A 26,856-nucleotide genomic window follows, 5' to 3' on the forward strand; every position below is an offset into this window, starting at 1 on the left:
TTTAACACAAGGAACTACCAAAGGAATTCAACAGATATTAAAACAGTAAGCATTTCTAATTGTTAAAAACTCATATTTAATATACTATATGGATGAGACTTTTATTATAATAAGATGAACACCTATAGGATCATTCTTGTTACTGAGTTTATGTAAGTTTGGTTGGCTACAGGCTTAATGAACCAATATGATTTTTCTTGAAATATTCTTTGTAGATCAGCAATATGCTGTCTTCATGTATAGAAACAAACTTTTCAGAAAACTAAGAGAAAAGAACAGTCACCCATAAAATTTTAAAAACCAAAACCTCCCCTTCTTTAATGTAGCAATAAACAACGCTGTCATCATCTATTAAGTGCCAGGTACTTTATAAAATGTTCCTAATCGTAAGAGTCTCTTCAATAACGAGAATTCACCAATTAAGAACCATTCAGACCTCCTCCTTCTTCCACCTTGAAATCTCAAGACTGCCTTTGTAGTACACACTACCAGTCATGATAGTAAGGAAAAAGCAGATATGTCTAACATGTAATAAATTACACACTCTTACACCAGTGAGAGCTAGAATAAGCAGATTTCTATCAAACTTCTTAAAGCTTGGGAGAGTAAAGGGAAAATACTGCAAAAAAGCATTCTTTCCAATGCAAGGGACAACTTAGAATAGAAAAATGTACAAGGTAACTATCTCATCATGCAGTGAACTGGGGAAAAACTCATAAAACTACTGTTTTAGGAGGAACAGTTACTAGAAAACTTAAACGGAAGATAGAACATGTCATTTCAGACACCATAAGCTCGAGTACAGTGGCTATATAATAAAGCAAAGTGCCTATTCCTGAGGAGAATTTACTTAGTAATAATGCTGAACAGTGAGTACTAAACCTAAGCAGTGCTAAAAAGGCAATGATGGGAGTTCAGATAATGTGTTACAGAGAAAGAGACGTGTGAGAAATTCCATTACTTAAAAATAATCTTGCCCCTATCATTAACCATTTAAATATTTTTTTGCTGACGTGCTAAAGTGCACTGGAAACCTCAGAACAGGTTTTTAAAATTGGCCATGTCTTGTTAATACACTGCAGTCTTCAAATTTACACAGAGCTGCAGGTCTCCTGGATTTTTTCAAGTGTCACTCATCTAACTGAGCCTGACAGCTTAGAAATGCCATCGGTCGCTCTACAGTCAGTTTAAAAAACATCCTCTACCTGGTATCTCTGCAGTGATTGTCTTGCTGCTCCCTGAAACCTCTTCATCATCATCTGATGAGCTCGTGCTTGAGTCACAAGTCAGGTCACTATCACTGGTACTACTGTCCTGCAATAGGTTATACTTCTTCCGTGCAGCAGCCTCCCTTTTCTGTCTCAGTAGCCTGATTCTCTCCTTGTGCTTTTGGCTCCGATGACCTTTAACCTTGGCGACTCGGCCATTCTGTTTATCACTGGATTGCCGGTTTTTCTTGGCAGCCATAGTAGATGTTTCACTTTCAGATCGGGAACGCCGAGACTTGCGCCCGACGGTGGCACCAGGCACTCCAGAAGGGTCTCCTTCCACTGCTGTTTCTGCCTGGGAGGGTTCATTCTCTTCTGCAGAAGACAACGTGTCTGAATCAGCCAGGTGACCACTAGAGGAAGGGGAAAGCATGCAGTGATTAGAGGAGTCACTCTCATAAACTCGGCCAGTGGTCGGCTTGTCACTTTCTGTGGATGCTAACTGAGACTCAGAAGAGTCCCTTCTCAGTTCCATCAATAAGCAGGGCATTGAAGAAAGAACTGTAGAATCCACTACCCCATCTTTCTGAACTTGAGATTCCAGTTCTACAGATCCATCTTCCTCCTTAGCTGTCTCTTGTTCAGATGTTTTTGGTGGGACTTCAGACTCAATGAGTTCTTCGACTTTTCCCACTGCCTCCTCCATCTTCATTTCAGACTTTCAAGTTAAATCATGGAGCAGAGTTTAGGAAACTAGGTCAAAGATGCAACAGGAAAGCAACCTGTACAAAAACACACAAAATCAATAAACAGAAATGGAAGATTATGTAATCAACACAACATGCCTACCTTTCTAAATTAGTAGCAAAAGTTACCATCACACAGGCCTTTAAAATGTACCTGTCATCTGCTTAATAGTCAAATTCAAAGGACTCAGTACTATCAAAATACTAGCATACACAACTACTAAAAATGGCATAATATTAATCCTCAATTACTGAACTTGCAAGCCCAGCAAGGAACCAAACAAGGATTTTCAATTTTAAAAACGTTACTTAAAATGCTCAAGAAAGGGGTCCTCAAAACTCTGATACAGTTAAATGTGTATGTTCTGACTTTAACATATATGAAAAAGAATGCTTCAAAAAAACTAGTCTCAAAAACAAGTTAGCTAGAATGATTACTTTTACACTCAAATCCTCAAAGAGAGGACATTATAGTGGAGTAACATCAAATGTACACACATTAAAAAAAAAAACCTTTCAATTATATGCATTTGGCAAATGAGCACCCAAAGTAATTGTATGCATCAAACCTATCTGCTATTCCCCTCAGGAGGAGTTGCTCTACAGGCGTATTAGGAGGCCAGACCTGACTATGCTGTTTCCTCACAGTCCTTCCTAGTTCCCACATACCTCTCATCAGGCTGAATGTGAGTCTAGTGTTTCAACATGTTTTGTTTCATAAACAGAGCCACTAAATACAGATCAACTACTTTGTGAACCCAGAAAACCTAGTACATTCTAGTCTATGAATGACTTAAGGAGTTTAAGAGAAAACACCCTACACAAATTTTCTACCTTTTATGCTTTTTTTTTTTTAAAGATTTTATTTATTTGACAGAGAGAGAGAGAGAGAGAGCAAGTAGGCAGAGAGGCAGGCAGAGGGAGAGGGAGAAGCAGGCTCTCCAAAGAGCAGGGAGCCTGACGTGGGGCTCGATCCCAGGACTCTGGGATCATGACCTGAGCCGAAGGCAGCCGCTTAACCGACTGAGCCATCCAGGCGCCCTTGACTTTATTTATTTATTTTTTTTAAGATTTTATTTATTTGAGAGAGAGAGACCATGAGTGGAAGAGGGGCAGAAGAGGAGGGAGAGGGAAAGGGAGAGAATCTCAAGCAGACTCCTCGCTGAGCTCAGGGCTGGATCCCAAGACCCTGAGATCATGACCTGAGCGGAAACCAAGAGTTGGATGTTCAAATGACTGAGCTACCCAGGCGCACCTATGTGCTAACTTTAGAACCTAACATCCTTCCCCTACTGAGTGTGCTACAACTCTACTTAATCATGGAGAAACAGGAAATAACCTTAAACTACAAGAGCTGTGACCTGTACAGAGCAAACTCCATTAACTGATGGTTTGGTTTTAAAAGGATGGTGCTAAGAATGTGCAAAGCCAGTAAATACCTCATTCTGTACATATAATGTTATAGAAGACAATTATCATGATTTCCCACTGGTAACAGACACAAACACTGAGCTAGATGGTGTGCTAATCAGGTGCCATAAGACATCTTCATCACTTCACTCTATCAACTCTATTACTTGACAGTTTAATATATGGTAGATGGCAACTAGAAGATATTCAGAAAATCCTTTTATTGCTCTAACATGCCAAGCCTACTTTTTGCTTACTATGAACATGAATATTCTATATTCCTATTTTTTGTTTTTCATGGCCTTGTTCTCAGCGGCTGATGAAACAGACATTCTGATGAAGGTTCCTCACAACATATTCATGAAAACCAGAACATTCACGGCCACTGGAAACATTCATTAATGTAAAACAATCCCATATGTAGCCTATTTCATATTTGCATCATTACTAATTTTTTACTTAAATGAAAAAAAGCATAAATGTTATTCCTAACACCATTCCAAAAGGAATGTAACACCTCTGAAAGCCAACAGAGGGAGTAAAAGTTAAACCGGCAAACTGCCAGTGTCATAACTGAAGCATGTTGGCAATACAAACAGGAAATAAAATATTGAGATATGAAATACCCCAAATATAAGGAATAAACCAAGATTTTGTAACTAAATAGAAACAAGAGTTGATTCTTCTGTACAGAATGATGTTATATATTCCAGAATAAAAATTTTTCTTACAGCTGAAATATTTGAGAGAAATTACACTCAAATGAAATTAATGTCAGTCATAAAGCACAAGAATCAAAAGTCTCAAATTAATTTTTGAAAGGAGGCACTGGACCTTTTTGAAGTACATAATATAACATCAGGTGGAAAGGTAAATATGTTAATATGACCATAAAACTCTTGTTCGTTCAGTAAATAAATTGTGTGGGTAGGACAAATAAATCTAAACTGTTTTTCTTTGTAAGAAAACATGACATTATCATTGTCTTTCAATATGACAACTCAATTATCTTTCATTTCAAGATCCTTATACTTAACAGTTTATTGAGATCTACAATGACTTCTACTGCCTAAAAAAACAATTTTAATCACAAACACTAGCATCAACCATAAATAGGACACCAGTTAGCTAATAGTGATATGCCCATACAGTGTGCCCATAAAGGATGAAAAAGTTCTTTAATACACTAATATGGAGCAATTTTCAATATATAATGTTAAATGAATAAAAAAGGTACATTATACCATTAGTGTAAATAAAGTAGTATAATTTTGTTTTATACTTATATGTGAGTTCGTCTGTAGATGTACAGAATCTCTGCGAGGATACTTAAGAATATAGTTAACACCAGCTACTTTGGCAAGGAAAGAAAGCGAATGAGAGAACAGGAGTCAAAAAACCTTTTTACTGTACGTAGTTTTTACCTCTTGATTCTACTATCATGTACAAGTATTGCCTATCCAAAACCCCACTCAAACATAAAAGTCTACTTTATTTTTTTTTTAAGATTTTATTTATTTATTTGACAGAGAGAGAGAGAGAGAGAGCAGGAACACAAGCAGGGGGAGTGGGAGAGGGAGAAGCAGGCTTCCCACTGAGCAGGGAGCCCGATGCGGGGCTCGATCCCAGGACCCTGGGATCATGACCTGAGCCGAAGGCAGACGCTTAACGACTGAGCCACCCAGGCGCCCCATAAAAGTCTACTTTAAAGTCTTCTGAAGAAGAGGGGAGTTGGTACCTTTCTGCTCCTGACACCAACTACTGCTCAGGTCACATTTAGTCAGTGAAGGCTATTAGAGTCTCCCCACTGTAGTGGAATTTTGTCATAATTCATAAAACACAAGAAAAAAAAGTCACAGGAAGTGAAAATACAAGCTCTGACAAAACTCCCTGCAGTGGAATAAAAATAAAGTACTCTAAACACGGGGGAAAGATGTCATGTGTACAGAGTAATCCTCTCCAACAACCAGAGTATTTACTGTATATATTGTTGTTGTTTTTTTTTTAAAGATTTTATTTATTTGACAGACAGAGACACAGCGAGAGAGGGAACACAAGGAGGGGGAGTGGGAGAGGGAGAAGCAGGCTTCCCGCCGAGCAGGGAGCCTGATGCGGGGCTCGATCCCAGGACCCTGGGATCATGACCTGAGCCGAAGGCAGACGATTAATGACTGAGCCACCCATGTGCCCCTACTGCATATATTGTTTTTGGTCCGGGAAAAAATGTGGATTTTCTTGGTAGAGGTAATCAAAAGTAGCTGGCAGGAGAAAAAGATAAAACTACTGAATGATAGTTGCATCTTACAAATGGGATAAAAGGCTCTCAACCACCCAGTTTAATAGTAAATTCACAATGAAGTAATAATTATGTAACATACAGCATTTCTTTCCTTAGAAGAGCATTTTCCACTATGCTGTTCTTCCCTCCACTCTAAAGGCGGTCCCCTTCTACATGGATATTACAGTTAATCCCCCCTCATCTCCCTAGAGCCTTAGTGATTATTCTTTGGCATTCATCAACTTCTCACACTCAAATGGATCGTCCATCCATCCATTTACTCATTCATTTGAAAAAAATTCTCCTACTTACCGCCTCAACCTCTCATCTCCTCCAGAAACCATTCTCTTCTCACAACGTCATTAAGAGAGATGTCTAGGGGCGCCTGGGTGGCTCAGTCGTTAAGCGTCTGCCTTCGGCTCAGGTCATGATCCCAGGGTCCTGGGATTGAGCCCCGCATCGGGCTCCCTGCTCAGCGGGGAGTCTGCTTTTCCCTCTCCCTCTCCCCCTGCTTGTGTTCCCTCTTTCGCTGTGTCTCTCTCTGTCAAATAAATAAATAAAAATTTTAAAAAAAGAGAGAGAGAGCTGTCTAAATTCCCTGCCTCTATTTCCTTACCTCTCGTACTCCTCCAACCCAATCCCATCTGACATCTGCTTTTATTAAACCTGTAGAACAGTTCTTATCAGGGTCATTAATGACCCCCGTATATTTAAAGCAAACAAACAGTTTGGCCCTCATCTTAATGTCTAAGCAGCATTCTATGCTTAACCACTCCCCTCTCCTCCTTAAGCTAATGTTTTTCTTTGGTTTCCCAGGCTTCCCTTCTTCTGGTTGCTCCTTCTCAGCCTACTTTATAGACTTAACTTCCTCTACCAAACCTCGGGTGTTAGTCCTAGGACTAGGTCCTTCTCACACCCCTCAAAGTAACCCTCTTCTACATCCAGTTTCTTTTTTTAAAAAAAGATTTTATTTATTTGACAGAGAGAGACACAGCAAGAGAGGGAACACAAGCAGGGGGGAGTGGGAGAGGGAGAAGCAGGCTTCCCGCGGAGCAGGGAGCCCCATGCGGGGCTGGATCCCAGCACCCTGGGATCATGACCTGAGCCGAAGGCAGACACTTAACGACTGAGCCACCCAGGCGCCCTACACCAGTTTCCAATACCATCCCTATACTAGTAATTCTGTCTCTCCATCTCAGCTCTTCTCCAAGCTCTATACTAGTCTACCCAAACAGCCATTTGACATCTGCATTTAGATTTCACAAAGGCACCATAATCTCTTCATGTCCAAAACCAAATTAGTCATCTCTGAATTACCCCACTCTGCTCCTTCTCTAACTTTCCCTAGCTCAGTAAAAACAGCACCACTATGGGTCACCTGGGTGGCACAGCTGGTTGAGCATCTGACTCTTGGTTTCACCTCAGGTCCTGATCTCAGGGTTGTGAGATTGAGCCCCACGCTGGGCTCCGTGCTGAGCACAGAATCTGCTTAACAGTCTCTTGCCCTCTCCCTCTGCTCCTCATCCCTGCATGCGTGCTTGCCCGCATGCTTTCTCACTCCCTCTATTTTTTAAATAAATAAATAATTAATTAAAAAAAATAACACCACTAATACTTCAGTTGCTCATGTCAGAAACCTGAGGATTATCCTTGACAATGCCTTCTCCTTTACTCATTGCATCCCATCATTCACTAATTCCTATCAGTCCTACCTCATATTTCTAGCCTAGTATTCTCCATCTCCACTGTCAACCACTCTAAACACAACCTCCATAATTTATTTTTCAATAGAACGACCAAAAATCATCATCTCCTCTCTATATATATTCAGTGTTGCTCCTACCCACAAACCTGTGCTCTATACAGCAGACAGAACAATATTTTTACAAGGCAAATATAACATGTTTATAGAAAGGGTTTTTTTAGATTCCACATAAACAGAAAGTATTTTATAAATGTCTTACAAGAGTAGGGGGATGACCAAGAGGAGAGTAGTTCAAGGCAACTTGAGTTTTATCTGAGTTTCTCTCTCTCCCCTTTAAAAAGGATTATATGCAATAATTTTCAAAATCAGGCTGTCAGGGATGCCTGGGTGGCTCAGCCGGTTAAGCATCGTCGTCTAAGCATCGTCATCTTGGTTTGGCTCAGGTCATGATCTCAGGTTGTAAGATCGAGCCCTGCGCTCAAGTAGGAGTCCGCTTGAAGGGTCTCTCCCTCTGCCCTTCCCCCCAACTCACTCTTCTGAGCGCTTGTGCTCTTTCGCACTAAAATAAATAAATAAATCTTTAAAAAAAAACAAAAATAAAGGGGTGCCTGGGTGGCTCAATCACTTAAGCACCTGCCTTCAGCTCAGGTCATGATCCCAGGGTCCTGGGATTGAGACCCACATCAGGCTCCCTGCTCAGCAGGGAGTCTACTTCACCCTATTCCTCTCCCCCCTCCCACCCCGCCACTTGGGTGCGCGTATGCGCTCACTCTCTCTCTCTCAAATAAAGTCTTTAAAAAAAATAAATTAATTAAAAACAGGCCTTCAGTTCTGGACAATCAAAATGCAGCATTTGTTTTATTAGTCCTGTGTTCACTAAGAAACTAAGATGACAAAAGATGAGGACAGGTAGGAGAGCTAAACCATGGAAAGGAAGCAATACACTGCCCCTCTGAGACAGGGAAGTGGAAAGTATTAAGTGAAAAGGAGTGGAAAGTACAAAGTATAAGGCTAAATGAGGCTACTGCGAAAATCTGGAGGGAGTTTCTCTCATATCAGACCTTATTCTTGGTCGGCAAAACTTAATACAAGGTGAAAAGAGCACATCTGGAGGTTTGTGAAAATGGAAAAGGATTATAACACTTGCTACAGAAAATGTGAGGAGAATAAAACTGCTAAGCACAGTAATTTACATAGTGTCAAAAAGAATAATTTGTAATACTACTCAATTTCCACGCTAGGTAGGGACTATTAACACAAACTTAAGAGGAGAAGGTAGTGTGTGATTGCTCTTACCTGCTCAAAACCTCTGCCCACATCTCCAGCTTCATCTTGGGCCACTCACACCCTAACTCCTTCCAGATACAAAGAATGTGTCATGAATGGCTTTTTCAGATCTCTGGCCTTTCACACTCATTTTGTGCCTGCCCCCTTGCTGGCTACTCTTCACAGATATCAGAGTAAGTATCATTTCCTTGGGGTAGCCTTTGGTACCTTACTAATAGGATCCCTGTTATATACTGATTACACACCTATTTTGGGACACCTGGGTGGCTCAGTTGCTAGGTATCTGCCTTCGGCTCAGGTCATGATCCCAGGTCCTGGGATCCAGCCCCATATTGGGCTCCCTGCTCAGCAGGAAGCCTGCTTCTCCCTCTCCCACTCCCCCTGCTTGTGTTCCCTCTCTCACTGTCTCTCTCTCTGTCAAATAAATAAATAAAATCTTTAGGGGGGGAAAAAAAGATTACACACCTGTTTTCTTTCACAGCACTTTGCATAACTGTTACTGTTTAATGTCCATATTCCATACACAGGGACTTATAAAGGTTTAACGAAATAAAAAAATATATAAATGAAAAGAAATCACATAATCCCCCAGCTTATTTATCTCCATGATTATTAGGCAAAACAGACCTTAAGACAGAAATTGTCAAGACTAAAGGTGTCATTCTAATTTTCATGGCCCAATGATAAACACAATGGGAATCTATGGAAGTTCCCTCTGACTACAAATTTTTCAAGGAAGTAGAAAGCAAGGTCATCATTAAGAGTGAAGATGAATGAGGTGGTGTTGAGGCTGATCAGAAGACCAGGTGTGAAAAAGTATGGTGAAAATGAAGACACTAGAGCAGTTACAGTATATGATTTTCAGACCATAATAAAGGCCCACTTTAAGGCTATAGCATGAACTTCAAGTGAGACTGGGACACACAGGTATGTTTTTCTCCTCTGAAATTCAGCTGTGTAAGTCTAAGCACAGAGGAGAAAGAAGCTGGGTTTAACCAGAATTCTAGTTTTACTAAGCAAGTAGATCGGTGCAAGAAAGAAACAAGAGTGTATACAAGGAAATGATTCTAATGATCACATCCAGAAGGTACAGGGCAGTGAAAATGCCCAATGAAATGGACATCCCAGTGGAGTCAAGGTACTATAGTGAACTGCAAAGAGAAGGTGGCAGTCCGAGAGCGCTGTGAATGAAATGGATTACGGAAGGGTTGCATTTACTGGTAACTGATGAGATCTAAAATAGTGCCACTTAAAGTGGTGTTCTTTTTTTTCTTTTTTTTTTAAAGATTTTATTTATTTGACAGAGTGAGAGAGGGAACACAAGCAGGGGGAGTGGGAGAGGGAGAAGCAGGCTTCCCGCCAAGCAGGGAGCCCGATGCAGGGCTCGATCCCAGGACCCTGGGATCATGACCTGAGCCGAAGGCAGATGCTTAACAACTGAGCCACCCAGGTGCCCCTCAAAGTGGTGTTCTTAAAGGACTGTCTGCAATGAGAGAAGTACAGAAATTAAGAAAACTGATTAAGAGACTTATACGGCAATTTGGTATTGTCATGACATGTCATGACAAACAGCATTTCAATTTCCTAGTAAATAATTGTATTTTTTAAAAGATTTTATTTATTCATGAGAGACAGAGGGAGAGAGAGGCAGAGGGAGGAGGCGGCTCCCTGCTCCCATGCACCCTAATTAATTGTATTTTACCAAAAACATTGACCAATGATGGACTGGAAATAAAAATACACTGGTCCTGGAGCACCTGGGTGGCTCAGTCGATTAAGTGTCTGTCTTTGGCTCAGGTCATGATCTTAGGGTCCCGGGATCGAGCCCCATGCCGGGTTCCCTGCTGGGGGGTAGGGGGCGGAGGAAGTCTGCTTCTCCTTCTCCTGCCCCCTCCCCCCGCTCATGCGCCCACACAAGTTCTCTCCCCCTCTCTCTCTAATAAATAAATAAAATCTTTAAAATATATATATACTAGTCCTTCACAACAGATAGTTCGAGAAGCACTGGTTAGAGTATGACTGTGAAAATAACTGGCTGAGGTAGAGAACAAAATCATTATGAGAGAGTTCACAGAACTGAGTGGGCAGTGTCAGAAGGATCATCTGTGTATACTGTAATCATGAAGAATTAAGACAAGAGTAATAATGGACAAAATGACACTAAGCAAGGAACAAAAATCACCAGAGTCAGTGGTCAAAAGAGGACAGCAATATGGGGATTAATGGAAGAGGAAAATTATCTGAAAAGTGGCAATGAGGAACAAGGAAATCCAGGCCAGAGGAGAAGGACTGCAGGAGAAAAAAAAGCACAGGCATCCCTTGCAAGGTGAAGCTGTGCCCTCAGTGGAAACCACAGTGTTACTAGTGTAGGAAGGTGAAGGGGAAGTTCAGAGAGGAAGTTAAGAATATTGGTGATTTCGCTGATGATGAACTGAAGTAGAAATGAGGTGGAGAAGGAGGGAAGGGAAAGAACAGGGAATGTGCAGTGCTTTCTGAAGATTAGAGTGTAGGAAATAAGGGGTGACGTAGGAGTTTGGAGCTTCCTGTGGTTACATTCATGAGACAGAAACTTATGTAAAGCACTCAAGATATTTTTTCATTCTATATATTTAAAAAATGTAGTGTTGTTCATGACTCAGTCAATTGATTTCACAACCCAATAGGTGGTGACCTAAAAGCTTGAAAAACACTGTCTAGAGAAACACATGTGTCGTAGCAGCACTGTCTCTGTGATAGACAAAACAAAAACAAAACATCTACTGACAAACAGCGGAACGGAAAAATAAGCTGTGGTACATTCCTACAGTAAAGGAGCATATAGCAGTAGAAACAAAAGACAACTACATCAACATGGATAAAACAATAAAAACAATGATAAGCAAAAACAAAACAAACAAAAAAAAGGAAATTGCAAAAAAAAAAAAACCCCTATCAGTCAATGTATATAAAGTTCAAAACAAGACGATACGAAATGACATAATATATATGGATACTTAGTTGTGCTGTAAAACTACTTTAAAAAAAGCTCAGGAATGATTACCAAAATGTCAGGATAGTGGTTACCTCAGTGTGAAGAAGCGGTGATAGATGATGAGTATGCAGGGTTTCATAAGTATTGGTAAGGCAGGACACCTGGCTGTGAGCATGGGAAAAGGTCAGCAAATACCCCCAAAATGTAATTACAAAGCAAGACAAAATTAATCAAAACAACCACTTCAGGGGTGCCAGCTGGTTGGGCACCTGACTCTTGCTTTCAGCTCAGGTAGTGATCTCAGGGTCATGAGATCAGCCCTGCATCGGGGACCCCACACACACACACACACACACGCCCCTCCCCCAGTCGGGCTCCCCAGCGGGCGCAGTCTGCTTGAGATTCTCTCTCCTCCCTCCCACTTGTGTGTGCATGCTCGCTCTCTTTCAAATAAATCAGTAAATCTTAAAAAAAAAAAAAAAACACTTCAGAGCTCTGGAAATCTATCAAATGCCTGCACCAAAGAGAAGTACTGATGCTTAAAGACCTGCAGGACTGGGGAACCTGGTCAGTTAAGTGTCTGCCTTCATCTCAGGTCATGATCTCAGGGTCCTGGGATGGAGCCCCCCCACCCCCTTGTCAGGCTCCCTGCTCAGTGGGGAGTCCGCTTCTCCCTCACTCTCTGCCCCTCCCCCTGCTTGTACGTACTCGCTCGCAAGCACTCTCTCAAATAAATAAATAAAATCTTAAAAAAAAAACAAAAAACACTGCAGGTTTGGGGCGCTTGGGTGGCACAGTCAGTTAAGCAGCAGACTCTTGGTTTTGGCTCAGGTCATGATCTCAGGGTCCTGGGATGGAGCCATGTTGGGCTCCCAATTCAGCGGGGAGCCTGCTTCAGGACTCTCTCTCCCTCTACCCCTCCCCCTGCCTGCGAGCTCGCTCTCTCTCAAATGAATAATTAAATCTTAAAATGTAAAAACCTGCAAGATTTTTATTAAGAACAGTAGGGGACCTACTTGGGGCCACTCCCATTTCCCCCCACCTCCCAGCTCAATAGGTTCTGCCTAATTAGGTGGCACAGGCCTAGAGGATCTGTGTTTGCATTTACAAAGGCGCCTCACTCAATCTGGAATGGTGGGCCACACCTACACCCAGGGGCATTATAGGTGCAAGTGACAATCTAAGCAGCAGGCGGACAGGGCAGTCAAGGGTTCCACTAGCCTGAGGATGTGATCATGAATGGGTCAAGCATATTCTTGGCTAAGGCTACAGGATTATGCAGAGGAGATGCCAAAAATCTTTACTGGTGGGAGGTATTTGAGCACAATTTCTGTCCAAGTACTGGCTGACCAGTAAACTATGCTGGAAAGGATAAGAGCAAAGAACAGAAAGCCAGGTTGAAAAGTTAAAATAGAAAAAATTTTAAAAACTGAGCAGAGACATAAACAACACACTGCAGGGGAGACAGATTTCAGATTTATCCCAGTTACCTAAACAAAAACACAGCAACCCTTTCAAAGGGAAAAATAGTAAGAATCCAAAGCTGCTGCAAAATATTATCTAAAGTGTCCAGTTTCCAATAAAAAATTAAGAGACCTTTGAAAAAATAGGAAATGTGACTCATACACAGGAGATAAAAAGCAGTCACTAGAAAAACAATGTCCTCAGATGATGAACTTCACAAAGACATCAAAAGACCTATTTTACTTTTTTAAATATTTATTTGTCAGAGAAGAGAGAGCACAAGCAGGGGGAGGGGCAGAGGGAGAAGCAGGTTCCCTGCTGAGCAAGGAGCCCGATGCAGAACTCGATCCCAGAACCCTGGGATCATGACCTGAGATGAAAGCAGACATTTAACCCACTGAGCCACCCAGGCGTCCCAAAAGAGCTATTTTAAATATGTTCAAAGTATTAAAGGGAAATAACTTTTAAAAATTAAAGAAAAGTAGAACAATGAGTCAACAAGCAGAGAATCTCAATAAGGGAACAAATTATTTGCAGAGGAACAAATGGACGGACATTCTGCAGTCAGAAAGCGTAAAACTGAAATTTCATGAAAACGGCTCAACAACAGGTTCAAGATGGCAGAATAAAGAAATCAGTGAACAAAATAAGTCAATAAAAACTGTGCAATCTGAAGAATAGAGAGAAAAAGATTAAAATGAATAGGGCCTCTGAAACATAAGGGACAATGTCAAGAATGTCAACATGTGTACAGGAATCCTAGAAAGAGAGAAAGAGGTAGAAAAAATACCTGAAAAAATAATGGCCCCAAACATCCTCTAAACTGATGAAAAACATCAATCCACACATATCCAAGAAGCTCAACAAATCTCAAAGTAGACCTCAATAAAGATCCACATAGATACATCATAATCAAACAAGTGAAAGACAACTGAGAAAAATCTTGAAAGCAATAAAAGAAAATTCATCATATACAAGGAAACCATATTAGATCAACAGCTGATTTGTCATTTTGAAACACTAGAGGCCAGAAGGTAGAATGACATTCAAAGTGCTAAGGGGAAAAAATAAGAATTCTATATCCAACAAAAATATTCTTTCAAAACAAAGACAAAAGGGACACCTGGCTGGCTTAGTCAGTAAAGCATGTGACTCTTGACCCTGAGGTGGTGAGTTTAAGCCCCATGCTGGGCATAAAGATTACTTTAAAAAAAATTGGGGGGGGGGGCACCTGGGTGGCTCAGTCATTAAGCATCTGCCTCCAACTCCAGTCATGATCCCAGGATACTGGGATCAAGCCCCGCATCGGGCTCCCTGCTCTGTGGGAAGTCTTCTCCCTCTCCCACTCCCCCTGCTTGTGTTCCCTCTCTCACTGTCTCTGTCAAAAAAATAAAATCTTTTAAAAAAATTTTTTTTAAATTTTGTTAATGGGGGTGCCTGGCTGGCTCAGTGGGAAGAGCATGTCCCTCTTGATCTCAGGGTGATGGGTCCGAGACCAACATTGGGTGGAGGGATTGCAAAAAATAAAATAAATAAATGTAAAATAAAATGTAAAAAAAAAAAAAAAATCCTAGATAAGCAGACTAAGAAATTTCACTGGTAGCAGACCTGCTTGACCAGAAATGATAAAGGAAATTCTTTAGGCTAAAAGGAAAGAATTTGTGACTCAAATCCACAAAATGAAATGCAGACAACAAAAAGTCGTAAATATGTATGTTAACATAAAAGACCCTATAAATGATTACTTCTTCTCTTACCTTCTTTTAAAAAATAAATGGTTGCAAAAAGCAATAATTATAACACTGTGAGATTTATAATACACACAGATGTCACATATATAAAAGTAATACTATAAAAAGGAGAGAGGAGATGGAGCTCTTCCCCATTGGTACAATGTTTCTATATTTTACTGAAATTAAATATTAATTTGAAGAGGACTGTGATAAATGATGATACAGATATAATCAATCCCTAGAGCAACCATTAAAAAAAAGAAAATCCTCAAAAAATACAGTTAAAAAACTAACCCCCCCCCAAAAAAGACAGTAAAGAAGGTACTGAGGAACAACAACAAATGAGACATTAAAAAATAAAATGGCAAATGTAAATCCAACCATATTAATATTTGTATTAAGTATAAATGGCCTAAATACTCTAACCAAGTAGCAAAATATTGTCAGAATGGATAAAAAAGATCCAATTGTAGGGGCGCCTGGGTGGCTCAGTCATTAAGCGTCTGCCTTCAGCTCACGTCATGATCTCGGGGTCCTGGGATCGAGCCCCGCATCGGGCTCCCTGCTCAGTGGGGAGCCTGCTGCTCCCTCTCCCTCTCCTACTCCCCCTGCTTGTGTTCCCGCTCTCGCTAACTCTCTGTCCAAAAAAAAAAAAAAAAATCCAATTGTAAAAACACGAAACAACAATAACAAAAGATCCAAATGTATGCAGTCTAAAAAACACACCTTAGGTTCAAAGATACAACAGGCTGACAGAAAATGGAAAAAGATATATTATGCAAAGAGCAATCATAGGAGAGCTAAAATGTTTCTATCAACATCAGGTAAAATAGACTTTAAGACAAGAAATATTACTAGAGACAAAAAAGGACATTTCGTAATGATACAAAGGTTAATATATCAAGAAAATATAAAAATCAAAATATATGAAACAAAAGCTAACAAAATGAAAAGGAGAGAATTCAACACCAATAGTTGCAGATTTCTAGCCCTCATTGTAAATATATAAAACAAGACAGAAAGTCAAGAAGAATTTAGAAGACTTGAACATTATCAACCAATTCAACCCATATGACAATATGGAACACCCCACTCCTGGGTGGTTGCTGGCATTTACAACTGGGTACAGGGTAACCCCAAATTAAGATGTGGACTACTGGAGGGCGCCTGGGTGGCTCAGTCAGTTATGTGTCCAACTCGGCTCAGGTCATGATCTCAGGGTTGTGAGATTGAGCCCCACGTCCGGCTCTGTGCTGGACATGGAGTTCTGCTTAAGATTCTCTTTCTCCCTCTACCCCTACCCCCCCCTTTTTACTCTCTCCCTCTCTTTAAAACAAAAACAAAAACAAAAAAAGGATGCGAACTAGTGGAAAAGTAAAAAGAGAAATAAACAACTTTAATTTGAACTACATAATGCTTAGGAACATAGGTCTTGAAGAAAAAAATACAGAAATACAGATTTGGACATTATCAATGTAAGTAGAGTGCTAGATGAATATATCAGCTAATCCAGGAAGACAGCATAAAATTAACAGAGGAGAAATTCTAAACAGATTTTTTTTTAAATGTCAATCTGTTGCTTTAGTGTATAAACTAATAGTAAAACAATTACCCTTGGGGGGAAAAAAAAGATATGAAAGTATCAATAAAACATACAGAAGAAAGTCTTCCTTCTCACAATATAGTCTTAGATATTTAACAACTTCCTATGAACTAGAATTGTGAGAATGGACCATGACTGATGGGGTCTTATCTAAGGCCAACCACTATAGGAAACCCTCCTGAGAGTTTTGACACAGCAGTATATATAAAATCATTAAGCACTCAACATAAGAAAGGCTTGCCTTTTATGCTGTTCAATTTTACTCCTAATGGGCAACTAACCATCCTTTTACGCCATTATAATGACGCAAAATGAATGAATAAACTGAAACTGTATTGTCCTTCCTAATGTGACAAATGCAAACTCAAGTCATTTGCTGTTAGAAGTTTACTGTTGCTACAGGCACTTTTCCGTTGAAACCACAAGTTGACACAAGCACAGCCCATTAAGTGAAACTGCTTCTAGGTGCGATTTTGCTCTACAGTCATGTAAAATGGGGCATTTTAATTGTAAGCACTCCTACATCTGTTTATTTCATATCACCACCCTAGATTTGTAAGAAATATAAGCAGGTAATGCTTCAAACAATCTATATGAACCCATTAACTTACACTGCTTCTCCACGTGTACAAGCCACAGCATTAGATAATTCATGAATTCCAACATTGCTTTTTTTTTTTTTTTTAGATTTTATTTATTTATTTATTTGAGAGAGAGAGAGAGAGAGAAACAGCATGAGAGGGGATAGGGTCAGAGGGAGAAGCAGGCTCCCCGCTGAGCCGGGAGCCCGATGTGGGACTCGATCCCAGGACTCCGGGATCATGACCTGAGCCGAAGGCAGTCGCTTAACCAACTGAGCCACCCAGGCGCCCCCAACATTGCTCTTATACAAAACAATGCATTAAATACGGCTTTCTATTTAGACAAAAAAGCAACTTTTTTTTTAAGATTTTATTTATTTGACAGAGAGAGACACAGTGAGAGAGGGAACACAAGCGGGGGAGTGGGAGAGGGAGAAGCAGACTCCCCGCTGAGCAGGGAGCCCAATGCAGGGCTTGATCCCAGTACCCTGGGATCATGACCTGAGCCAAAGGCAGACGCTTAACGACTGAGCCACCCAGGCACCCCAAAAAAGCAACTTTAAAGAGGGTCAATGTTTTAATGACAAAATAACAATGCTTCTGACCATTAGAGTAGAAGAGATAATACTTCCTCTGTCACAAAAATTTGAGTTAAAAAAAATCCTTACAAGTGATCCTATTTCCTTGCAATAAAGTGGGATTTTTCCAAACAGGAAACCTTCTACTGTTTTATCTAATCTAGTGTCAAATACCAAGTGATAGGGCTTACACCAACCACCCCTGGGAGAACACTGTTTCAAATAGAATTTATAACATAGTTTTTTCTCAAGATTTAGACTACCTTGGTTTTTCATTTTGTCTAAAATTGATACTAAAAAAAAAATTCTGTCTATACTTGTGACCAAAAACTACCTAACATAAAAACTACAAGGAACACCAAAACCTTTAATGTGAGTCTGCTCTTAGCCTCAATATTTAAATTCCTTACCTACTTCCCTTCCCTCCAAAACTATACCCACAAAATTTCAAAGCTACTAAGTAGGTGTTGGACCACTAAAATACAAATTTGGATACAAGTTTTCTGCTCTTTAATCAAAATAGTCAGACTCTAAAGTTTTGGGTTTTTTTTAAGAAATATTGAAAATATTACCAAAGAGAAGTACACACATCGTTAAGTATACAATTTGATAATTTTTACAAAATGAACATACCCATGTAATGACCACACAGATACAGAGCATTCCCCAAATCCCAGAAGCCTCCCCCATGCCATCTCTAATCATTACCTGCCCTCTCCCAAAGGTAACCATTTTTCAGACTTTATCACCATAGATCAACGTTGTCTATTCTTAACCTTCAAGATATTACAAACAAATGGGGGAATAGTCTGTATTCATGTATTGGAAGACTCATTATTGTTGTGACATCAATTTTTCCCAACCTGATCTAATGATTCAGTGTATTCCCAATCAAATCCCCAAGCTATCTTTCAGATACTGACATACAGATCCTAAAGTTTATATGGAAAGACAAAAGATTCAGAATAGTCAACACAATACCGAAGACTGAAGGACTGACATTACCCAACTTCAAGACTTAACTATAAAAGCTACAGTAATCAAGACAGTGTAGTATTAGCCAAAGAACAGATAACACAGATCAATGGAACAGAATAGAGTGAGCCCAGAAATAGATCCATGCAAACACGTTTAACTGACCATTGACAAAAGAACAAGAAAAGCAATTCAGTGGATAAAGTCTATTAAACAAATGGTACTGGAACAATTGGACAGTCACATGAAAAAAAAAATCGTCTAGACACAGACCTTACACCTTTCGCAAAAATTAACTCAAGATGGATGAGACATAAATGTAAAATGCAAAACTATAAAACTTCTAGTGGGGAACCAGGAGAAAATTCAGGTGAACTTAGGTTTGGCAATGAATTGCTAAATATGATACCAAAAACACAACCCGTAAAAAAGACTTTATTTTAATTAAAAATTTCTGCTCTGCAAAGACACTGTCATGAGAACAAAAAGTTTGAAACATACGTCCAAGTCTCACCTTTAAAAAAACAAAAACACACTTTTTTTTTTTTTTTAAGATTTTATTTATTTTTGAGAGACAGAGCATGAGCAGGGTGAGGGGCAGAGAGAGGGAACCTAAAGTAGACTCCCCGCTGAGCACGGAGCCCATGCAGGGCTCAATCTCACAACCCTGAGACCATGACCTGAGCCAAAACCAAGAGTCGGACGCTTAACCGACTGAGCCACTCAAGCACTCCCAAAAGCACACCTTTCTTGTTCTTTCACTTCAACTGTCAAACTTTAGGATCTATCAGCATCTCTAATTCCTTCTCTTCCACTGCTTAACCCAAGGTAATCTAATCTCTGTTCCCATCATTCCACCTAAAGTTTGCTAAAACTACCTTTATTTCAAGTCACTAAATCCAAGAGACATTTTTAGTCTTCATTCCTTACCTCTCTACAGTATCTGATGCTGTTGACCATTCCCTCCTTGAAAATCCCTTTCCATGGATTTCTATACCATCACACTATTCTGGTTTTTCCTCCTTCCTCTCCAATTCAACCAACTTATATCTCCTTTACTGACTTATTCTCATCTCTCTAAATTATGTTTTTCAAGAATTTTTTTCCCTATTTAAACTGCCATGTTTCATCCCACTGAATTCTCAGCCCACGTAAGATCATTTAAGTACCACTTCATTAGAAATGGGAAGACCAAGGCGCCTGGGTGGCTCGGTTGTTAGGCGTCTGCCTTCGGCTCAGGTGATGATCCCAGGGTCCTGGGATCGAGTCCCGCATCGGGCTCCCTGCTCGGCGGGAAGCCTGCTTCACCCTCTCCCATTCCCCCTGCTTGTGTTCCTGCTCTCGCTATCTCTCTCTCTCTGTCAAATAAATAAATAAAATCTTAAAAAAAAAAAAAAAAAAAGAAATGAGAAGACCACTGAGAGAAGCCAAATATTCCATCATCTGTTCAACCAAATATTCCATCATCTGTCGTCCGGCTTGATGAGGAACACTTCCAACGTGAGGTGTTAAGAGTGATGTTCTTCAACTTCAACAATGGATTATCTGTGGGAAAGGGCCCTGGGTGTGTCACGTCCAAAGTTGCTGCTTTAATAACCCCTGTCTGAGGCGCTTCCACCAGGTCATCTTGATGGACTAATAGACATTTACCAGTTTGTTAAAGGATATGAAGCAATAGCCAGATGAAGAGACACACAGGGAAAGTATGTGGAGCTTCCATGCCCTCTCCAGGCATACCACTCTCCCCAACTTCCTAGTGTTCAACAACCCAGAAGCTCCAAATTTAGTTCTTCATGGCCCAGTCTTAGGCCCTCCTTTCTCTTATTGTACTTCTAAGTGGTATCATCCACACCCTTAACTCCCAAATTCACACCTTTAGCCCAAAGGGCTCTTCCAAAGATCCCCAAATCCTGATGATCAACTGTATCGTTGACATTCTATTTAAATTATCTCAAAGATACTGCAAAATTAATGTTAAAAAAATACCCAAACTTGCCTCTCCTCTAGCAAGCAATTAATGTACAATTAACTGTCTCATTACCAAATCCAAAAACATATCCCAAAATCCCATTCCATCACCAACTCCTATCAACCTAGCCACCCAATACATCCTACAAGTATTTTCATTTCTCTGCTGCCTGGTTGAAGCTACCATGACCCACTGCCTGGGCTATTATAATAATCATAGTGGAGGGGTGCATGGATGGCTCAGTCGTTAAGCGTCTGCCTTTGGCTCAGGTCATGATCCCAGGGTCCTGGGATCGAGCCCCGCATCAGGCTCCCTCTCCCACTCCCCCCTGCTTGTGTTCCCTCTCTCACTGTGTCTCTCTCTGTCAAATAAATAAAATCTTAAAAAAAAAAAAAAAGAAAGAAAACAAAAGTTCATAAAAATACCAGTCCTGATACTAGAAGGAAAGGGCATTTGAAGTGCTATGTGTCCACTGACAATTATTAATGTTCTCTAAGCCTCAATTTCCTTGTTTATAAAACTTCAGTCCTTGGTAAGATAAAATGAGTAACACATTCAAAGTACCTAATACGTAACAATCACAAAGTCAAATTTCAAGAGACAGTATTTTTTTTAGCCTTTCTATTCTCTCTTCTTCACTTCAAGGCCCTCACAGAACTAACATGTCACTTCTCTACAATGTTATCTGGATACATTCATGTATTCAGCACATATTTATTGAGTACCTAGTGTCAGCTACTGTGCCAGGCACTGGGAAATATACAGCACCTTCCTAACAGTACTTATAGTCTAAGGAAGAGACAACTGAATAATCACACAGTTGAATAATCACACAAATAAATATAAAATTTACTACTGTAGTATTACAGAGAGAAGATATACTGGCACCATAAAAAGAAAAAAGGAAGAGGAATGTAACATAGCCTAAAAGATGTAGGAAGGCTTCCCTGAAAAGTAAATAGGAACCCATTGTTTTAAAGAGAGGAAGGAGACATAGATTTAAGCTGATTTGTACTTCAAAAAGAGCACTTTGGCAGCATAGCAGAGACAGGATGGAAAAGAAGACAAATGTCAACAACAATTTGAAGGTAAGGCAAAAAATTACAGTATTTCTAGACTGATGGTACTGGCAACAGACAGATGTGGATGCATACGAGATCACAGAGCACATATGAGGAGTGAGAAAGGCAGGTGTCAAGAACAAGTCTTTGGTTTCTGGATTCTGCAACCAGTCTGACAGTAGAACCAATCACTAAGAGAATGAAAGGACCTGTGTAATGAATGGAGGGGAAAAGGACATCAAGAATTTGGTTTTAGGCTTAGAGATTTTCAAGTGCCTTTGAGACATCCAAAGAAATGTTGGAGAAACACTAAGTATTTAATATTCAGGTCCAAAACTCAGCAGAGATTGGGGATGGATTTTCCTGCCAATAACACAAAAGTATTCTTGGCATTCCTAAGACCAAATAAAACAACAAATTAGAAAAATAATGCAAATACTGGGCACCTGGTGGCTCAGTTGGTTAAGTATCTACCTTCGGCTCAGGTCATGATCCCAGGGTCCTGGAACAGAGCCCCACATCGGGCTCTCTACTCCGCAGGGAGCCTGCTTCTCCCTCTCCCTGCCACTCTCCCTGCTTGTTCATTCTCTCCAATACTTAAATAAAATATTAAAAAAAAAGAAAAATTCAAATCTTTGAGAATGAGTTACCATTGTCTCTGTTTCTGTCTGCACGTGACTCTCACTTTATGTAAAAGTAATGACATGAAAAAGAAAGGCAGCAAAGTAGAGAAAGAAAAAAATAATTTAGGTAGGAATCAGAAACTTGGGTTCTAACCTTAGCTCTGCCACTAACTATGTAACCTAAGATGAGTCTCTACCTTTGTTCTTCAGTTCCTTATCTGTAAAACTTAAAAAGTTGAGTAGGGAATGGAAATACAGATTTTGCAGGTTAAGAGAAACAATGTAAGAATGCTTTAAAAAGTCTAAAGCATCAAAGACATGTATTGCTCAACACACTATTTAGACACTTCTCAATACATAGCATGTATGTAGGAAAGACGAGCAGTTGTTTTAGTAGTTATTTTAGTGCTAATCTTACATTTTAGTAAAAAAAACTGCAAATAATCCAGCCTTTGATATGACTGCATGAACTGATCATGACCTGAGCCGAAGGCAGTCGCTTAACCAACTGAGCCACCCAGGCGCCCTAAATAATATCTTTTAAAAAATAAAATAAAATAGGGGAGTCTGGGTGGCTCTGGTCATGATCCCGGGGTCCCGGGATCGAGCCCCACATCGAGCTCCCTGCTCAGCAGAGAACCTGCTTCTCCCTCCCTCTCCCTCTGCTTGTGCTCTCTCTCTCACTCTGTCAAATAAATAAGTAAAAATCTTTTAAAATAAAGCACTCTTTAGTCTCCAGAAAATCAGCTAAGTATTTAAATGTATAACCCACCCCCAACAACTCTATAAGGCAGATACTATCACCCTATTTTACAGATGGGGTAAAGTTAAGGAATTTGCACAACGTCAATACTGGAGTCGGGATTTTCACAGAAGCAAGTTCTTTATCACTCATCACTCCACAGTATATCCCACCTAGCACCATACCTTAAAATAAGGAGCTGCTCAATAAATATTTGCTATTGATAATCTTCAATCCTATTTTTTCATAAATAATTAGGTGGTAGTTTTGTTAAACCAAAGTGTAAGGGCTTTGGAGTTAGAGAAACAAATCAAGGTTATACAGAGGAGTTTATATAGAGAATCTGCAGATTTTGAAACACTTAAATACAACACTTAAAAATGTTAGGATAACGTAAAGGGAGAGCAGAGTGCCATACAAAACCCACAAGATTTACAGTAAAATGACTTTAGTTTTTATCTAGCGCATATGTGACTTTAGACAAGTCATGTAACTTCTCTGAGCTACAAAATGACACTACAATACTAACCTCAGAACGGTATTTTTAAGATTTATTTATTGGGGGCGGGGGGCAGAGGGAAAGCGAGAGAGAGTCTCAAGCAGACTCCCTGTTGAGCACAGAGCCAGACGTGGGGCTCAATCTCACCACCCTGAGATCACGACCTGAGCCGAAACCAAGAGTCAGACACTTAACCAACTGAGCCACCCAGGCACCCCCCTTCAGAATGTTATTTTGAGTATTAATTTCACTAATGTGTGAGAAAATATTTTGTAAACCACTGAATGCTAGATTAACAAAGGAGAAACATTTAATTTGCATTTTATTGTTTTTAAAACAGACCTATTCTTGTCTTAGCCTAGGAGAAAAATTTCTTCTAACACTTGGCATCTTCTGAAAAACTAGTAATAAATTCTTATACCATTGTGGGGGGGGGGAGACATAAATATTTGTTATTGATAACAGTAATAAAGTCAAGAAAAAGAGTGGTTTCAATATTGTGATTTCAGTCAAAAGTGCTAAAGGATATAAGGCCAAAAACTGGAAGCCACCAAGATGTCCTTCAGCAGGTGACCATTCGAGTAAACTGTGGTACATCCAGACAATGGAATATTATTCGGTGCTAAAAAGAAATGAGCTGTGGGGCACCCATGCGGCCCAGTTGGTTAAGGGGCCAATCTGACTCTTGATTTTGGCTCAGGTCGTGACCTCAAGGTAGTGATATTGAGCTGAGCACCGCCCCCCACACCCCATCGAGATCCAAGCTCAGCAGGGCATCTGTTTGAAATTCTCTCCCTTTCCCTCTGCCCTCCCCCTACCTGTGCCTGCTTTCTCACTCTGTAGAATAAATAAATCTCTAAAAAAAAAAAAAAGAAATGGGCCATTAAGCCATGAAAAGACATGGAAAAAACTTAAATGCATATTACTAAGTAAAAGAAGCCAATCTGAAAGGCTACATACTCTATAATTCAAACTATATGACATTTTTGAAAAGGCAAAACTACGTAGACAGTAAAAAGATCAGTGGTTGCCAGAGGTCTGGAGGAGGGAAAGATGAACAGGGGGAGCACAAAGGATTTTTAGGGCATGAAACTACTCTGTATAATACTAAAGTGGTGGATATACATTATAAATTTGTCCAAACCCAAAAATTGTACAACACCAAGAGTGAGCTCTAATGTTAACTATGGACTCTGGGTGACGATGTCAATGTAGGTTCCTCAGTTGTTAGAAATGTACACTGTAGGGCGCCTGGGTGGCTCAGTCGGTTGAGCGACTGCCTTCGGCTCAGGTCATGATCCCAGGGTCCTGGGATCGAGTCCCACATTGGGCTCCCTGCTCTGCGGGGAGCCTGCTTCTCCCTCTCCCACTCCCCCTGCTTGTGTTCCCTCTCTCGCTGTGTCTCTCTCTGTCAAATAAATAAATAAAATCTTTAAAAAAAAAAAAAAGAAATGTACACTGTGATGGGGGTTGTTGATAATGGGGCAGACTATGCATGTGTGAGAGCAAGGGGTATATGGAAAAATCTCTGTACCTTCCATTCGATTTTGCTCTAAACAAACTACTAAAAAAGAGAAATAAAGTCTATTAAAATAAATAAATAGTCAAAAAAAAAAAAAAACCACGGTTGCCAAGGAGAAATGGAGAAGGGGAAGGAATGATAGGTGAAGCAAAGGAGATCTCTAGGGCAGTGAAACTATCTGTCGGATACCATCATAATAGACAGGCATTAGACATTTGTCAAAATCCACAGACCTGTTATTCCGTGGTATGGTATCTCTATTTTTCAACACAAAAAGTGAGACCTAATATAAACTTGGACTTTGTAATGTATCAATATTAGCTCATAATTGTTAACAAATGTACCAAATTAATGCAAAGCGTTAATAACAGGGAAACCGAAGAGGAGGTATATAGGAACTCTGTACTTCCTCTCAATTTCTCAGCAAACCTAAAACTGCTCTAAAATATAAAGTCTATTCATCTTTCTTAAATGCTGAGGAAACTGTAAGCTTGGAGCTGCTGGAAAGTCAACTGTGCTCTCATGAGAGGAACGCCTGAGTGAAAATGAAGCCCACAAAGAAAAGCAGTAGACAGCAGGAGCCAGTATACAAACAGAAAAAGAGTGCCCGGATATCAAATGAGTTCCCGGCTTCAACTAGGTTAGAGGCCAGCTGCACACTGGACTTATCAAAATCAAAGTTAAGTGAACCTATTACATCTCATTCTTGCTTTTTAAAAAATGCATGGGATGCTACAATATACATATGTTACAGTCATCACTGCTAACAGAAAACCAGCACAGTTAACGGATTTACTTGCAGACTTCACTGAAAAGTCGACATGAGAGCAACCTGCACTGCTCTGGCCTTTGCTTCTCACCATTAGAAAACTAGTGCCTGTAAGCACTATTACTGATGACTATTGTCGATTTTAGATACAGCGTAAAACTCAACCATGAATTAGCCAAGACCTCAATGTTTCAAAAACTTCCAAGGGTTATTTTATTTTTAAAGATTTATTTATTGGGGCAGCTGGGTGGCTCAGCTGGTTAAGGGTCTGCTTCGTCTCAGGTCATGATCCCAGAGTCCCAGGATCAAGCTGGGCTGCGTGCTCAGTGGGGAGTCAGCTTCTCCCCCTGCCCCTCACCCTGCTCGTGCTCTCTCTCTCTGGCTCTCTCAAGTAAAAAATAAAATCTTTAAAATAAATAAATAAATAAAGATTTATCTATGTGTGTGTGTGTGTGTGTGTGTGTGTGAGAGAGAGAGAGAGAGAGAGTGCATGCACACGTGGAGGGAGGAGTAGAGGGATAGAATCCCATGCAGACTCCGTGCTGAGTGCAAAGCCCAACTGAGGGCTCCATCTCACTGCCCATGAGATTAGATCATGACCTGAGCCAAAATCACAAGTTGGATGCCCAACTGACTGAGCCACCCAGGCACCCCTCAAGGAATATTTTAAAAAGCAAAAAAAGATATAGGCGATTTCAACTGAAAAGCCTACTAAAAGAATGCTTTAGTCACTATTTTTAAAAACAAACTTAGGACTATTTTATTGCCTATTTGTAGGCTTTTTTTAAAGCTATAATTTAAAAAGATACACACAATAAGTAGTCTATCCACACTGACAACTACCTAAACAATTCCATTTAGGTTTCCAGAACATTATAATTATTTTTATTAATTATTGCTCATAGTTAACCTGAAATATATAATCCTCATTTCTAAGAAAAGAATATATAGGTCAATGGCCAAGATAGATTTAGATAGATTTAGATAGATATATTTAGAACAGTTTCTGAATTCCCAACCTGCTTCTTAACCTAAGACTAGATTGTGCTACACAAGTAGCCTCCTTTAACCAAAATGAAGTTCTGAACATCTGGATCTTTACAAAAGATCATTTAGGTTATACACTTTAAAG

General features: G+C 40.0%; 1 protein-coding gene across 6 annotated transcripts in view; it reads right to left on the bottom strand.

The window, feature by feature from the left end:
* CUNH18orf25 (chromosome unknown C18orf25 homolog) overlaps window positions 1-26,856 on the bottom strand; it is an 82,952-nt gene that overhangs the window by 43,412 nt on the left and 12,684 nt on the right. For 4 of the 6 annotated variants that reach the window (XM_034996075.1, XM_034996080.1, XM_034996079.1 and 1 more), the window contains exon 2: window positions 1,206-1,990. In XM_034996075.1, coding sequence (XP_034851966.1) covers window positions 1,206-1,920 — 715 coding nt within the window. In that variant the 5' untranslated portion in view covers window positions 1,921-1,990. Of the gene's footprint in view, window positions 1-1,205; window positions 2,804-5,954; window positions 6,079-26,856 lie in introns of those variants that run through there. The other 2 variants (XM_034996077.1, XM_034996076.1) reach the window with 2 other exon arrangements.

The sequence above is a fragment of the Mirounga leonina genome, unplaced genomic scaffold (genome assembly GCF_011800145.1).
Source record: "Mirounga leonina isolate KUSES-001 unplaced genomic scaffold, KU_Mleo_1.0 Mir_93, whole genome shotgun sequence".
Taxonomy (NCBI): Eukaryota; Metazoa; Chordata; class Mammalia; order Carnivora; family Phocidae; genus Mirounga; species Mirounga leonina.